Genomic DNA, 14,226 nt, shown 5'->3' on the forward strand with positions numbered 1-14,226 from the left:
TACACAGAAGAGTATTTCTCAGGAAAAAAATTACTAAATCCATTTGTTCATGATTTTTGCATTTTAAACTTTCCTACCTATGACAACCCTCAAAATAACAGATTATTCTCATCTTGCTAGTCCCAACATTTTCTAATACAAAGCAAATGAGAACCAGGAGCAAATCAGTTCATCATTTTAAATTTACTACTTTGGGAGAGACTATCAAGTCAGTCACAAACAATACATGTGATTCGGTCCTAATAGACTTACATAGTCAAAGAAATTTCATACCAGCCACTCCAAACATTTTCTTAATGCCATGTATACCTAAAGAAGTGAATGTTTTTAAGGTAATAAATGTTATTAGATTCTGCTAGATTAAAATGGATTATTTAAAGATGCATATCCTGATTATTATTACATTTTATAGAATTGGTAGGAAGCAATCTGGAAAGTCGTGTTTTAAAATGAATAATGCTAGCAATTTTTTACTTACTCTGGAGGAAAAGAGTGAATCGCAGAAGCATTGTTTGCAATACTGTATGCAATGAATTAAAATCTAATTAAAATGTCTTGGAATACTACTAGTACTATCTTTTCCCTCATGTAAATAAACTTAAAAAATGAACTGCAAGAGACCATGAACTTAGTAACGGCAGGTATTAAATAGGTCCCGAATACGGAGAGAGTATGGTACAGTGGTTAAGAGCTTTGGAGTGGAGCTATGACTTCAAGTTCCAGCCTGTCCTTAGACAAGTTATTTAACTTATTTAAGCCTCATTTTCCTCCTCTGTAAAAGGAGGTAATAATAGTAGGATTGTGGTAAGAATCAATGAGATAGGGCATCTGTTATGGACTGCATGTTTGTGTCCCCCCAAATTTGTACGGTGAAACCCTAACCCCCAATGTGATGGTATTTGGAGATGGGGCCTTCAGAGGTCATTGGGTTTAGATGAAGTCATGAGGTTGGAGCCCTCATAATGGAATTAGTATCTAGAGTTCTCTCTCCAGAAGAGATGCACCAGGACCACACACTGAAGAAAGCCCAGAGGAGCGTACATTGAGAAGGCACTGTCTACGAGCCAGGAGACGGGTCTTCCAGATACCAAATCTGCGGGCACCTTGATTTGAACTACCTAGCCTCCAGAACTGGGAGAAATAAATTTCTCTTGTTTAAGCCACATAGTCTATGGTATTTTGTTATAGCAGCCTGAACAGGCTAAGAACATCATCTCAAGGGGTGCCTGGGTGGCGCAGTCGTTAAGCGTCTGCCTTTGGCTCAGGGCGTGATCCCGGCGTTATGGGATCGAGCCCCACATCAGGGTCCTCCGCTGTGAGCCTGCTTCTTCCTCTCCCACTCCCCTTGCTTGTGTTCCCTCTCTCGCTGGCTGTCTCTCTCTCTGTCAACTAAATAAATAAAATCTTAAAAAAAAAAAAAAAGAACATCTCAAGCACTTTGCACAGTGCCTAGAACTTAGAAATAAGATATGAAGATTAGAAATAATATATAAAGCCACCATAATTTATTCAGGTAAATCACCTGAGAAGTTTTATAAGCCTATGATGACTTCCTAGTTGAAATTATAGATCAAAACACACAGGAAAATTAATTTCCAATATTAGAGAACTTCTTCTGTTTTATTCTTCAATTTTACAATCAAATGAAAACCAACTGTTCTGCAGCCATCATGTCTGACAATTGACACTTAACTATGATAGTGCAAGAAATTTGAAATACCTCTCTCGTAATTTTTTCAGCTCCACATCTCTTTCGCCAATCAGTTCTGAGATACTAACAAAGTAATTATGTTCCAAATTTAGGAGAGTTTCAGAGGCCGGAGAATGGATTAGGTCATGGTACACATCTGCAAAATCTTCATCCCAGCTGGGCTCTTCAGGCCTTGCGTGCTCTAACGTGGTCTACAAGATGACACACAGACATTCTTAAATCATGATACAGCATTTTCATTTACTATACTACTAGATGAGTACATAATTATGAATCCATTTTTGTACATCAGACAAGGGTAGAGACCTTCTATTTATATATGTGTATATACAGTTATATAGGATTATTTGAGTATACAAAAATATGGAAAGATATAAGCTAAGTTAAAATATGAGTTACCCAAAGGCAGGGATGAGGAGGGGGTGCTAATGTGGAGGAAGAGACAGGAAGTGTCCATAATTGAAAAAAAAATTAAGGGTACTATGATCTCATTTCTGTAAAATAACACACACACACACACACACACACACACACGCAAAGGGATGATCGACAAAATGCTAACTGTGGCTATTTCAGGAGAGTGGGATTTCTGATGACTTTTACTTTCTTTATATTATATTATTATAATTAGAAAAAAGGCTTCTCATTATTAAAAAAATACATTGCTAAAAAAGGTTTTACAGGATATACATTTAGAGAATGAGGTTACATATGTACTCACATGTTTAGTGATGCAATGACCCTGAAAACCCAATTCATGTGTAGGATTTTACATCAAGATGAACCTACGCAATTTTCTTATTTTGACTTTTTCTAGTATTCTGCTTTCTTCTTAAAATGCTTTTAAGAATATGGACTCTTTTAAGGATATGCTTTTAAGAATATGAAAACGGTAGCTATCTAAATGATAAGGGACTGAGTAAACACTGATAAACAAGAAAAACAGAAACACAGAGAGACGCAAAATGGGGATACCCTCAACACACAGATCCATCCAAGGAAGTATGCACATGTATCTATCTAGGGAGGTATGGAAGCCTGTCCCAAGGACCTCAGACATGTCAACACATCAGACAGACACAATGCTTTATAGGTGAGAAGACTGGTTTAGCAGTCCTTTGTCAAAGATTATACAATTTAATGGCAAAAGTGGAATGAACATAAAGAATTCAATGTTTTTTCCATTACTGATCTTTGTAGACAGATACCTATTAAAAAAGAACAATCTGAATTCTTCCCTTTTCTTATCAATGAAAATAGAAACTGTAATCGATGATGATATAACTCAGAGTAGTAATTTACCTAAAAATAAAACAAGTGGACATATCCTAGAAATAGGTATCTTGAAACCAGTCAATCAACAGGCAAACCTTTTCTCCTTGTTTTCTTTCACTTATACTTCAATCAATTGCCAGATCAGGAGGGAAGAGTTTAAGGTGACTAGCTGAATCTTGAACATGGAGTTCACCTGCTCTAATCCCTCTGAAAACTTGAAAGCACATTCTGATAACTGCTCTATGAATTATCACCAGTCCATGTGACTTAAGCTCAGTTCAAAATTCACTTCGGGTTCAGGCTATAACTTTGTAGGAAGGAGCCTGTGAGAGATCGTAGGGATCTGCTTGCCCATACATAGTACCAGATATTCATGAACCCCACTAACCAGATCAGCTAACTACAATAACTGGCAGCATCAATTTAAAACTTGGCCTAGAGCAAGCCTTATGAATAGGCAGAAACTACCTACGTGAGAAGCACTAAACAGAGTTTTTCCTTAACCTAACTCAATGCCATTCCCTCAGGAGAGAGGATACTAGGACGGGAACTGTGATGGCTGAGGGGAATGAGGGCATTAAGTAAAGGCCTGCAGAGAGAAAACTATTCTATGTCCAGGCCATTATTTCTCCACCTCCACCTTCCCACATAAAGCTTTGGCCCTGAGTTAACAGACTTCCTCTCATTTCACCTACTGTCATCAGCCTGGGTTACCTGGATGTCCATGTGGATAACCCAATCCAGTGCCCTACTTCTTGCTTCTCTGAACTTATCTTTATTAAGTCCTCTGCTCCCTCTCTATCCCCCATTCTGCGTCATCCCCAGGAACAGCTCAGCCTCTGAAATTGAAACATTCAGTCTCTGACTATAACCTCCAACCAAGATTCACATTCAATTACTCTCAGGCAATTGGTTCTTTAAATCACCAGGATCTCCACTGCATAGACCCTTCCACTTTCTTATATTTTATCAGCCGTTAGGTCCTGCCCAGCTTCGCTTTCTTCCCTAAGTAGTTTAGGGAATGGTCCAGCATTCAAACATTGTCTTGCCAAAATCCTCAACCCCCTTGACTGATGTTCTTTCTCTTGCCCACCCAATAAAACTATAATATTATTCCTCTTCTCTATGCCTGCAGTCAGGCTATAGAACGCTGCCGCAGAAAAACTACAAAACTGTAAAGTATGGCGATACATTGGTGCTACGCTAACCCTTCCCTTCAGCGATGCCTGTCAATCTACCTGTTTCTGCTCAGTTCTCTCCTCAAACATCCACCTGTGTTACCAACTCCCCACCTCCTCTAAACACGTGGCCTGTCTTTATTTCCCAGATAAAGTAGAAGCACTTAGAAGAAAATGTCCTCAACTTCCCGCTCCTAAAGCAGTAACATTTTCAGAATCTATATCCATCCTTTTCTTCTTCCCTTCTGCCATAACAGATGAACGGTCCCTCCTCCTAGTCCAGACTCATTCTCTACTTGAGTTCTGGATTCTATCCCTTCTTCATCAATAGCATCGTAAACTAACCTCTGACCTTGTGTTTTCATTTCGCAAGAATCTCATCCTTCTTCGCTATGCAACCAGCCTTCTTGAGTTATCTATACTCATTCTATTTCCACACTCCCACACATGCTTAAAGTCACTGAAATCTAGTTTCAGCCTCGCCAACCCATTAAAACTGATCTTGCCACAGACAAGATTACTTGATAAGCCTAATGGATAGTTTTGAGTTTATTCCTCATTTTATTTTCTCGACAGCATTTGACACTATGAACTATTCCCTCCTTGGCAACTCTTTTTTCTCAACTTTCATGAAACCATAATCTTCTGTCTTCTTTCTACTTCCTGGGCCAATTTCTCTCTTCCCTTTGCAGGTTCTTCCTCTGTTCATCCCTTAAATGTTAGTGTGTTCATTTATTTGTATATTCATCCATCTTTTTTTTTTTTTTTGCCATCTACCTATCCCATCTATCCAACCCATACCAAAGCACTGTTATTTTCAGGCACTGGGCTAGGTACCAGAGCTATAATAGAGAGTACATTAAACATTTCCAGGTGGCTACCCATACAAGTAGGAGATACAGGCAAGTCAACAGACAATTATAATACAGGGCTTCATTGGGATTCTGTGCAGGCAGGTACTCTTTTCCTTCTACATAGTCATCCTGGGCAATTTCATTTATTCCATGACTTCAAAATTCATCTATGTATGAACGAGTCCCATACCCATGTCTCTAATGCAATCATCTTTCCTGAGTGCCAGATGTACATAGCTAAGTGCTTATGAGACATCTCCACATGGGTGTCTCTTGTAGGCACTTCACATTTAATAGGTCTAAAACTGAAGCCATCATTTTTATGCTGTAACATGCTTCTCAGGTGAAGGCAGCTCAAGTGAATGGAGCCACCATTCCACCATTACCTCGGTTGTCCAAGCCAGAAATCTGAGCCAAGTGATCTTTTATCTTTCGAGTCTCAGCTTAAATATTACCACCTTAGAGAAGAGTTCTCTAATCCTGTATAAATTAGGTTCTCCCAACCCACCTCTCCCTCTTCATGGCTCTCCATGACAGCACCATACTGATTTCCTTAATAACATTTTTTAAATGATAATTTATATACTTATTAACTGTCTTCTTCACTACCATTACATGGGAATAAGGACCAGATTTGTTATATTGATACATCCCCAATACCTAGTACAGGATCCACACACAGTATTTGCTGAATCAACAAATACATGAAAGGAAAGTCATCTTCTCTTTATCTCCACTACCACTATTCTAGACTAAGCTTTCACAATTTCTTCCCTAACTATAACAGTCTTCTAACTTATTCCAATATTTCTCCCTTGCAGGATAAACTCTTCACACTAATGCAGTGAACTGATGTTCCTCGAAGTACAAATATGATCATCATCTTACTCCTCTGCTAAACTCTTTTAAAGCTGCTCATTACTTTTGGCATAAAGACAGAACTCAGGATGGCTTGCAACTCTCTTTCTTAGCCATTCTGAACCCTTTTTAAAAATTATTACTATGTTATGTTAGCCACCATACAGTAAGTACATCATTAGTTTTTGATGTAGTGTTCCATGATTCACTGCTTTTCTAATGCGTCATGGGCTGGCTCTCTCACTCCAGGCCTTTATATTTATACCCTCTACCTAGGATATTATTTCTCTCCTCTTCCACCATATACCTTCCATCTACTATTTCCAACTAATCTTTCAGGTCTCAACTCAATTTCTCTTTGCTGTGGGAGGCTTTCCTGAAGTTCTCTAGACTAGAATAGGCATACCTGCTTTGTGCTCTCCTTGCACTGTCCCATACCATAGCACTTACCACATTCACTGCACTGAATTTTATTTTAATTTTTATTTTTTTAAAGATTTTATTTACTTGAGAGAGACAGAGAGAGAGAGAGAGAGAACATGAGTGTGGGGAGGGGCAGAGGGAGAGGGAGAAGCAGGCTCATAGCAGAGGAGCCTGATGTGGGGCTCGATCCTATAACGCCGGGATCACGCCCTGAGCCGAAGGCAGACGCTTAACCGCTGTGCCACCCAGGCGCCCCCTTGTACACAATTTTTAAAAGATCTTTGTCAAAAGGTGGTTAAAACAAAAGTTTCATAATTTAAATATATTTGCATCTGAAATACCTAGGAAGTCCATTTATAGTAAATGGAGCTCATTCCTTCATAACCAAGGTAATCAGTATTACTGTAAACGTTACACTATTTCACCTTTTTACGATGGCCCAGTTATTCTTCTCAGGTGACTGAAATACTGTTTACCCATATACTGCAGCGATGCATTAGCCCCCTTCTGTCCTATCCTGTACTCCATTCTGCTTCCACTAGCACAGTCTGCTGCTCGTCATACTTGGATTCTTCTAATCTCCATAAGGCTGCAGCTTCTAATCTCTGCTGGCCCTTTGGCGATCTGCAACAGTTTCCTTTCCTTTTTTAAAAATTATTATTATTATTATTATTATAATAATTATTATTATTATGTTATGTTAGTCACCATACAGTACATCATTAGCTTTTGATGTAGTGTTCCATGATTCATTGTTTGCATATAACACCCGGTGCTCATGCAATATGTGCCCTCCTTAATACCCTTCACCGGGCTAGCCCATCCCCCCACCACCCCCAAAACCCTCAATTTGTTTTCCATAGTCTCTCATGGTTCATCTCCCCCTCTGTTTCCCCCCCTTCATTTTCCCCTTCCTGCTTCTAACAATCTCCCTGCTATTCCTTATGTACCCCAAATAAGTGAAACCATATGATAATTGTCTTTCTCTGATTGACTTACTTCATTTTCTTTTTTTTTTAATTCCTTCTTTTTAGTTGCCGATGCCTACATTTCTTGAGCTTGTATTAGCTGTTCAATTTTATAATTTTCATAGCCAGTGGCAGCCCGAATACATCCAGTGGGTATAACAATTTCTGGGTCCTCTCGGTTATTTTCCTGACAGTCAAGATTTCTTTTTTTTACTGTTAGCATTAGCTTCTTTGCTCTTTCTTTCCTTAATTCTTTTTTTTTTTTTAAATATTTTATTTATTTATTTGACAGAGAGAGAGACAGCCAGCAAGAGAGGGAACACAGGCAGGGTGAGTGGGAGAGGAAGAAGCAGGCTCCCAGTGGAGAAGCCTGATGTGGGGCTCGATCCCAGGACTCTGGGATCACGCCCTGAGCCGAAGGCAGCCGCTTAACGATGTGGGGCTCGATCCCAGGACTCTGGGATCACACCCTGAGCCGAAGGCAGCCGCTTAACGACTGCGCCACCCAGGCGCCCCTCTTTCCTTAATTCTTTAAAAACAAACAAGCAACTAAACTTCTAGAATCCTGGTATTGCTAGAAAGCTGAGCTCTCTGTAACAAGAGGTGCTCTGTATCTACTAAATTTGCAAAGGGTGAGAACAGAGTACTTGCTCAATTGAGACTTACTGATTTTAATTCACTGTAAATCTGTACTCTTGTGATTAAATGAGTAACTACAGAGTGTTGTTACTTTGTTATATTAATATTACTGTTATTATTACTATTGTTATGACCATTAATCTAGAAGATAGTCAAATTCCTATTTTTAGAATGACTAATGCAGAATAAGGAAAACCATAAATTATAATTATAAATTATAAAAATAAAATTATAATAAGATAAATTTATAATAAGATAAATCTAAACACATAAGCACTTATTGACCTAACATTTGGGAAGTTCTCTCTTTGGTTACACCAAATCGAGGCTAGAAAAGGTTCTGCTTCCAGCTTCTGTATCAAAACAACAGCAATCCTAGAAGAAGGACTGATTGCTTTCTTCAAGAACTCCTGACCATTCTTCTTCCCCCAACTTTTCTTCATGCTCCCATGTATTTACCCCAATCCCAACACTGACTGCCCAGTGTTATTGGCTATAGATTTTTTTGTCTCTTTCTACTAGATTGTAAGCTCCTTGAAGGCAAAGACTTATCCTCAGCTGTGTACCCAACCTATTTTAGATGTACAAAAAATACTGCTTGAATAAATTTAGTAGAATTATTCTTCTGCTACGTCTTAGAGCTTTATTCCTTTTTATCGGCAAAAATATTAGGTTTCTTTAAATAGTAATTATTACAAGCCTATCTTTTCTTTTTAAATGCAACAACTATGTTCTTAATACTTAAAATAATACACGTAGATAGTGTCATCTTTTAAATATACTAGGAAACCTTAATGGACACGAAGCAAACTGCTTTGAACAACAAAATACGACCCCATAAAATCGATTTTCAACTTCTCATAGACCAATTGCTTCAAGTGGGATGTAATTCACTCATTATAGCTTGCAATTACCGAATTTGTTTATGTAGTTCTGTTTCTGGCTCCTTAATTAAAATGTAAATTTCATTTTGTGTCTGTCTTGCTCACTATTTTATGTCCAATGCCTGGCACGGTACAGTACCTGGCATATAGTAGACTCTCAACTGTATCTCATCAATTCTAAGATGCATATTTTTTCACATTACAACTCTGAGAAATCAGAACGCATCTTGTACTGATGGTATCTTGGTATTCTATCGTTGTTCAATTGGTGGTGGTGTTCTATCTCAGTAGTAAATAAAATAATGGTTTGTGTTATATGATCAATGGCATCTTAGACTTTATGAAATAAAATATGTTATTTAAATGGAAAAAGGATGACATTATGTAACCATAAAAACAACAGTGAGGGGGTGCCTGTGTGGCTCAGTTGGTTGAGTGACCGACTCTTGGTTTTGGCTCAGGTCATGATCTCAGGGTTGTGAGATCGAGCCCCGCATCGGGCTCCACACCGAGCAGGCGGCCTGCTTAAGATTCTCCCTTCCCCTCTGCCCCTCTGCCCCCGACTCACACTCGCTAGCTCTCTCTCAAACAAAACAAAACAAAACAAAACAAAAAAGGCAACAACAACAGAGAGGATAAGTGAGAGGACAAAAGCAAAAGCTTAAAATGAATTACTACTGCTAGTTTAAGGTGGCCAGATAAAATACAGGTCACTTAGTTAAATTAGAATTTCAGATAAGAAAAGAATAAATTTTACTGTAAATATGTTCCATATAATATGTGGGATATACTTACACTAAAAAAAATTATTCATTCTTTAAGATTTGGGTGCCCTGTATTTTTAATCACTAAATCTGCCAACACGGTGCTGGTTAGAAATATAAAAGTAGCTTCTCTTTTACAAAGACATTACGTAGAGCATTTGGTGCTCACCCTCATATAGGAAGGAGGCACAGGAACATCAATATATTCCATATGTTATGGAATAAAGTCTTGTATGTAGAGAAAAAAAGGATTCTGCAACTGCTTCAGTATCACTTTAGCAATTTAAAAGCTTCGTCAAAGTCCAGAATATCCCTGAAATTTACAATCTGATCTATCTTCTTACCTCAGCATAAGCTTTGGCCCATGAACTGGCCAGTTGATGTAAATCTACTTCACCTGATTTCACAGCTTCCAGGGATGCTTCGGCATCTCTGTCATAATCTCTGAGGGATTCTTCTTCTATAAACCGGCTCAGAGCTTCTTTTAAGTCTGTAACAGGGGTAAGAAATGCCAACATCAGCAAAATCCCTACACAAACAGGGAACGTTTTACGTGGATAAGCATTCCAACGTGAAATTTTATTTTATCAAGCTTACATCTTAATAAAATGTCTAAATACAATAAAATTAGCTTGGGGATCATTTGACTAGCTTCGCAATTATTTTTCTTTACTATTACAGGTTATTGCATTGAGAATGGTCAAAATTCTTAACTCTTATATATAACTTTGATACTTATTTAAAAACATTACTTTCTTAAGTCTGATTCTTCAGTTTGAAGCTGAGCAGGTAAAAGCACATAAAGAAAGATCTAAAGATTTTGAGGGTCTGAAGGTTATTGTACTTAAATGAAAAAGCTTCCTATATATAGAGTTACATTCTTTGAATTTGAAATTGAATGATTAGCATATTAAAATGGATTTAACTGGGATGATCTATAATTCCAGTTTTAGAGACACTACTTAGAAATGATATTAATAGAAAGAGCACAGGGGTAGAAATCAGGATACTTGTGTTCTGATTTTGGCTCTGTCACTACGTTTGTAACTTTAGACCAGTGGTTCTCAATTTTTAGCATGCATGAGAATTCCCTGAGGGGCTTATTGAAATAGATTGCTACATGCCACCCCCAAAGTGTCTGATTCTGAAAGAATGGGGCAAGGCCCAAGAATGTACATTTCTAACAAGGTTCCAAGTGATGCTGTAGCTTCTGATCAAGGAACAACCTATGGGAACTACTGCCTTAGGCAAACAATTTAACTTTTCAATGTACCAGTTTCCTATTTGTACAATGAGATTGTGTTAAAAAGTTCCTAGATTCCCTTATAACTCTATGATCTAATATTCTCAGCTTAAAATGTTTTTCTCATTTGTGTGACAGAACATAGAGACCTTTCAAAAATGATTTAATACAGATGACCTTATGGAATTAATTTAGGTAAGCAAAAATTACTCAAAGATTAGTACTCCTTTCCTTCCATGACATCTCAGGAATTGAGGATCAGATCATTAAAAGGGCAATGCAGTTCGCAATACAATTCTATAATATCATAATTAGTGATAGCTGAAATGAATCCACCCAACTAAATTAAGAGAGTAAGCATTCTAACCCAAACCTTGTAACTATTTTTTCATTATATAAATTAATTTTCACTTATTTATTTTTAATTTTTCTTACCATGGGGCTTGAACTCACAACCCTGAGATCAAGACCTGAGCTGAGATCAAGAGATGGATTCTTTATTTTTTTTAATAATTTTTATTTTGTTATATTAGTCACCATACAGTACATCCCCAGTTAAGAGATAGATTCTTAACCAACTGAGTCACCCAGATGCCTCAGTATATCAATTTTTATACTAAATTGCCTAATAAACAACTACAAGGATTATAGGAAAAAAAACACTCAATAACAAAGGCCTGGGGAACCTTTTTATTCTAGGAAGCAGTTAAACACTTCATATTTTATGGCTGTTTCAAGCTTCTCAGGCTTAAGCTTCCTAATATGAAATGTCTAAGGAAAGAGACTATCAGAAGATAATAAAGTGTTATTAATAATAAAGTATTAAAAAATCAGTTCTCAGGGCACCTCAGTGACTCATTTGGTTAAGTGTCTGACTGTTGATTCTGGCTCAGGTCAAATCCCATGGGTCATGAGATCAAGCCCGGTGTGAGGCTCCACGCTCAATGGGGAGTCTGCCTGAAGATTCTCTCTCCACTTGTGCACACATGTGCGTGTTCTCCCTCTCTCTCAACTAAATAAATAAGTGCCTGGGTGGCTAAGTCAGTTAAGTGTCCGATTCTTGGTTTTGGCTCGGGTCATGATCTCATGGGTCATGAGATGGTGCTGCGTGTTGGGCTCTATGCTCAGTGGGGAGTCTGCTTGAAAATTCTCTCCCTCTGCCCCTTCCCCACCCTCTCTTTCTCTCTAAAATAAATAAATAAACCTTTAAAAAATCAGTTCTCACCTTTTTCTATAAAGCATGGTAAACTGTGCAGCAGCATCAGACGCCCATGTAAATGACTGGCATTCTCTTGAACAGGAAATTTGAGGGGCACCCTCAGTTCTAAGCACTGACTTCCTACTTTGAATTTATATACAAATTCCCTCTCTCTGTTGCAGAATCTTTCTCTGCTTTTCTTCATCTTCTTTGGCAGGATTTCTATAGAACAAACAAAAACCCAGCAGATTATAAGTCCATAAAAGTTCATTACTACATAGAAGTTGTACCACTTCTATGAAAATGTTCCACCACTCACTGAATTTGTTTGTGTGACTCAAAGCTAATTATTCCAGGTTTTCCTACCTTTACCCCTGCATTTTCATCTTCATGAAGAAAATGAAGTGCTTCTTTTTTTAATGAAAAAGTTCCTTCTAAACTTCACTTAGAAAAAAAAAACATTATGCCCATAAAGTATTTTGCATTCCTAGGCAGGGTTCTCAAGAATGAAGAGAGAACATGAAGAGAGGAGCAGAGAAGATTTTCAGGAAGAGATGAATAGGTGGGCAGATACAGAGTTTATGAAACAACTGGTGAATACAAAGTCAAAGAAATAGATCAGGGACTAAGAAGTGATCTTGAAGATCTTGGATGTTGTGAGTATCAGATCTTATTGGACATGGATGGAAGAAATATGGTGTTGGAAAGATTTCCATGTGGGAAAAGGACACACACACACACACACACACACACACACACACACAAAGCCTTTGGGATATCCCAAAAGGTAAACTGGACACTTTTCAAAAAGAAGAAAATCTGGCCATAAAGAATAAGAATTGATATCAACTAAGGATTTATCAGCCTCCTTACTAGACTCTATCTCTACACTTTTCACCATCAAATCAGTTTTCACAGTATTCTCTATGCTGAAGTTATAGTAATCTTTCCAAAGTGCCTATCTGATCATGTTGCTCATCTGCTTAAAACCTTTTGATCACATTCCATTGCTCTCAGGATAAAATTAAAACGCCTTCACACAGTATACAATATTTATATTTCCAGACATTTTCCCCCAGCACCTGCATCCCCTCATCCCCAACACACAAATTCACAAATCATTTTCTAGTCATATTGAGCTCTTCTCAATACCAAACCTCTCTTCTTTCCACTTCCAACCTTTTTGAATGCTTTTTCTTTGCCTAGAGCAGTCTTACTGCTTTTCTTTTCTTGGATAACAACTACTCATTCTTCAGGTCTTAGCTTAGATGGGCACCGGGGAGTCTCTTAATTTGTAAGACTGTCATAAGGATTAGACGAATAATAAATACGAAGCATCTGACAAACAAGATGATCAACAGATGAACGTTAGTAATAATAATAAAAGAAGTTCTCTAAGAACATAATAAAAAAATCACAGGCTGCTGACTGAGTATACGTGATGAAGACAAAGGCAGTAAGGGAACACTGTAAAAGGGAACTGAAAGTTACGGATAAACGGGTTATGAGCTAATCTTGTTTAGATTCAATATTTTCGGTCAACAAAAACCATTAGCTCCGGTTTCAAACGGTTCAACATTTAAACTTACTATGTTTCAACAAATTGAAACTTTAGTTCCCTCTCCCCACTTTTATTTATTTTTTTAAGCAGGGGTGAAATTAAGGAAGGTTTCAAGGCAAAACTGGGACGGGAGGGGGAGGGCTGGACCGAATTCCTGCCGCTAACAGAGTGCAGGTTCCGAGGGCAGGAAAGGGAGGGCAGGCTGCTGGCGCGAGGAGCTATAGCCGAGTGAGGACAACATCCGCTCTATTAGGCGGTTTCAGTCTCAAGGGGCTTCCTCGTTCTTGGTTCTGGGCTCACCTTCCCTAGTTCCGAAGTCCTGAGCCAACCGCACACTCCGAGCTGTCAATGAGCAGGGGCACAGGGAACATCAGCTGACTTACCCGCTTGTTTTTACAGCCAACAGATCCACTTCAGCAGATTCGCCCATACCTTTTCCTCTTTCCCGGCACTCTGTAGAAAATTCCTCGGTCTAAGTGCCCCCTTTTTCCATCCTGTCTCAATTTGATCATTTAAAAAATGTAAGAAGGTGTATTTCTACTGTTATTATGAATTTCAGGGAAGGTGCAAAAAGAAAAAAAAAAAAAAAGGAAATTCACTGTCGTGGCGAAAGTAAAAAGGCAAAGCACAAACTCGGCTTTGGTAGACCGGATGCGGAAGGGCAATGCCT

The 14,226-nt window shown here is 38.2% G+C and overlaps 1 protein-coding gene across 4 annotated transcripts in view; it reads right to left on the minus strand.

Annotated features, from left to right (window-relative positions):
- The window catches only part of C16H12orf4 (chromosome 16 C12orf4 homolog), a 47,026-nt gene extending 32,833 nt beyond the window's left edge, over positions 1-14,193 (minus strand). For 2 of the 4 annotated variants that reach the window (XM_034645457.1, XM_002920443.4), the window contains exons 1-4: positions 13,857-13,951; positions 12,023-12,217; positions 9,899-10,044; positions 1,721-1,902 (exon numbers count right to left, since the gene is read on the minus strand). In XM_034645457.1, coding sequence (XP_034501348.1) covers positions 1,721-1,902; positions 9,899-10,044; positions 12,023-12,200 — 506 coding nt within the window. In that variant the 5' untranslated portion in view covers positions 12,201-12,217; positions 13,857-13,951. Of the gene's footprint in view, positions 1-1,720; positions 1,903-9,898; positions 10,045-12,022; positions 12,218-13,856 lie in introns of all 4 variants that reach the window. The other 2 variants (XM_019800969.2, XM_034645458.1) reach the window with 2 other exon arrangements.
- Positions 14,194-14,226: the final 33 nt, after the last annotated feature.

Source organism: Ailuropoda melanoleuca, chromosome 16 (genome assembly GCF_002007445.2).
Source record: "Ailuropoda melanoleuca isolate Jingjing chromosome 16, ASM200744v2, whole genome shotgun sequence".
NCBI classification, from domain to species: domain Eukaryota; kingdom Metazoa; phylum Chordata; class Mammalia; order Carnivora; family Ursidae; genus Ailuropoda; species Ailuropoda melanoleuca.